At 41.9% G+C, this 2314-nt stretch overlaps 1 protein-coding gene across 1 annotated transcript; it reads right to left on the bottom strand.

The window, feature by feature from the left end:
* Nucleotides 1-834: 834 nt before the first annotated feature.
* On the bottom strand, nucleotides 835-1797 carry LOC149259099 (uncharacterized). The gene has a single exon (XM_089451963.1). It carries the CDS (start codon nucleotides 1795-1797, stop codon nucleotides 835-837), a length of 963 nt encoding a protein of 320 aa, XP_089308089.1.
* Between the last annotated feature and the right edge of the window lie 517 nt (nucleotides 1798-2314).

Genomic DNA, 2314 nt, shown 5'->3' on the forward strand with positions numbered 1-2314 from the left:
ATATTGAAGAGTTGGATCAGATGAACAATAAGTTCCCCATTTACATCCTCCAGATGGAAAGATGACTTTTCGTCATTTATGCACAGCCCCATAGCTTTTTGGAACCTTCCCAATATCTCATGCAAACAGATCCATGAGGCACGACAAAGCATCGCCGAAAGTAGGATGTCATCAGCAAACAAGTTGTGTGAAATAGAAATATCCCGGTTGATTGCCAAAGGACGACATATCTTTTTTCTTACAACCCTTTTTATCTGAAGACTTAAGGAGTCCATGACCAGAATAAAAAGGAGAGGGGACAGTGAACATCCCTACCTCAAACCTCTGGCAGTAGGAAAGAAGGAAGAAGGGGAACCATTAATAAGAACAGCATAGTTTACATCTTCAACACAGGCCATTATCCAATTTTAGCATCTGTTATTAAGGCCAATTTTGGAAAGGAAACCCCAGTCAATGCAGTCATTTGCTTTTTTGAGATCTAATTTCAATAAAGCAACTTCGGCTTTTCTTGTGTGCATGGAGTGAAGGCATTCCTGAGTAAGAGCAACAGCCTCTAGAATGTTCCTACCCTTAAGGAAGCCATGCTGTTCTAGGGTCAAATGAGATGATAAAATATTTCTCATCCTGTCAGTGATGAGTTTAGAGATTATCTTATAGAGGGTATTACAAAGGGAGATTATCTTATATAGGGTTCTATGCCCCACAAAATGTCATCAAAATCACTACTCCTATTCCTGTTGTATGCTTTCTGAAAATAAATTACAGCCTCCTTTGTGATGTCTTCCTGTGACTTCACCGAGATTCCCTCCTCATTTTTTATCTCCCAAATTGAATTTAATTCCCGCCTTTTGTTTGCATACCAGTGAAAATATTTTGTATTTTATCACCCTCTTTAAGCCATGTGGCTCTGCTCTTCAATCTCCAGGAAGCCTCTTCAATTGCTAGAATGTTTTGCTTTTTTCTCTCCAGATCCCTTATATGAGCTCTCATATCTAGAGACACATTGTTAGCATTCAGGCAAACAGATAATCTTTCAAGTTTTTCATTTATCTCCTTTAGAGCTTCCCTATTTGAGATCACCTTTTCCCGCTGCCATCTTTTAACACATTTCCTGAGGGCAGACAAGCGATCCAAGAAGGTTTGGGTATGCCAAGATCGGTCATCAGAGGAAGAAGATAGCCAAAAATCCCAGATGAGATTATTGAACTGAGCATCCTCTAACCAAACTCTATTGAATTTGAATGGATAACCATTCCTGTGACCCACGAGATTCCATTGGATGGAGATAGGTCTGTGATCCGAGATGAAGCTCGAAATAATCTTTACAGTGGGATTCCCTAAACGATCAATCAACCTGTCGTGAATGAGGAAACGGTCAAGTCTCTTAGCAAGATAAGCATCATTTGATCTCCCATTATCCCAAGTAGGTCCCATTCTGATAGGATGAACATCAACAAAATTGTGCTGGAGGATAACATCTCTGATCATACCTCCCACCTGATCATTTTTCCTGCCCCTTCCCCAAATCTCGTCATTACTCAGAGTGCAATTTAAGTCCCCCCCAATCAACAGAGAATCCAGGTCCAGGAGCTCAGAGGACAGAAAGTGATCCCAGAAGGGAAGGCGTTCTTTATACGGGGCATAGACATTTAAGATGTGAAACGGCCCAGGTGAGCCCCTAATATAGGCGAGAAGGAGAATGCCAGCAAAACACTTGAAAGCCACTGCCGAAATCCAAGCCGGATCCCACAAGACTACAAGACCATCGGAAAGACCAGTAGCACCCGTCGCAGCCATGTGCCAGGAGGGGAACATGCGTCTGAAGTAAGATATGGTTTCCTGGCAACCATGCATAGTCTCTTGAATGAGTAGAATCTTTGATTTTGAGGATCTAAAAAGATCCTTTAGAGCCAAAAATTTTGGGTCCGCTCCAAGACCTCTAATATTCATTAAGAGAATATTGATCATTTGGTCTTATCCCCAGGCTTGCTTGCTCTAAGCGACCCCTTTACAGCGAGATCGATGATAGGAATGTCAACCAGAGAGAGATCCCGAATGTTCAAATCTGGCCTACCCTTTCTGCCCCGAAAATGTCTGCTTCCCCTGTTCTGCTTTCTTCTTACTGTAATATTTCCTGCCGAGGTAGGACTGATTGAAGGGGAGGGAGACTTTTGAGGTTTATGAACAGTTAGAGGTTGAAGATTTAGGGATTCACATTTAAGCAGAAGATCTAGATCACATTCGAAATAATTTACAGGAGAAGATTCAGGAGAGTTCAGGGGAGTGACAGAGATACAAGGTGCCTTTCCTTTTA

This window comes from Pinus tabuliformis, chromosome 6 (genome assembly GCF_031772625.1).
Source record: "Pinus tabuliformis cultivar Carrire ecotype Pingquan chromosome 6, CPIR1, whole genome shotgun sequence".
NCBI classification, from domain to species: domain Eukaryota; kingdom Viridiplantae; phylum Streptophyta; class Pinopsida; order Pinales; family Pinaceae; genus Pinus; species Pinus tabuliformis.

What these genes read in the sequence shown, in the direction of transcription:
- LOC149259099 (XM_089451963.1), bottom strand. Translation starts at nt 1,797, where the DNA reads ATGGCTGCGACGGGTGCTACTGGTCTTTCCGATGGTCTTGTAGTCTTG.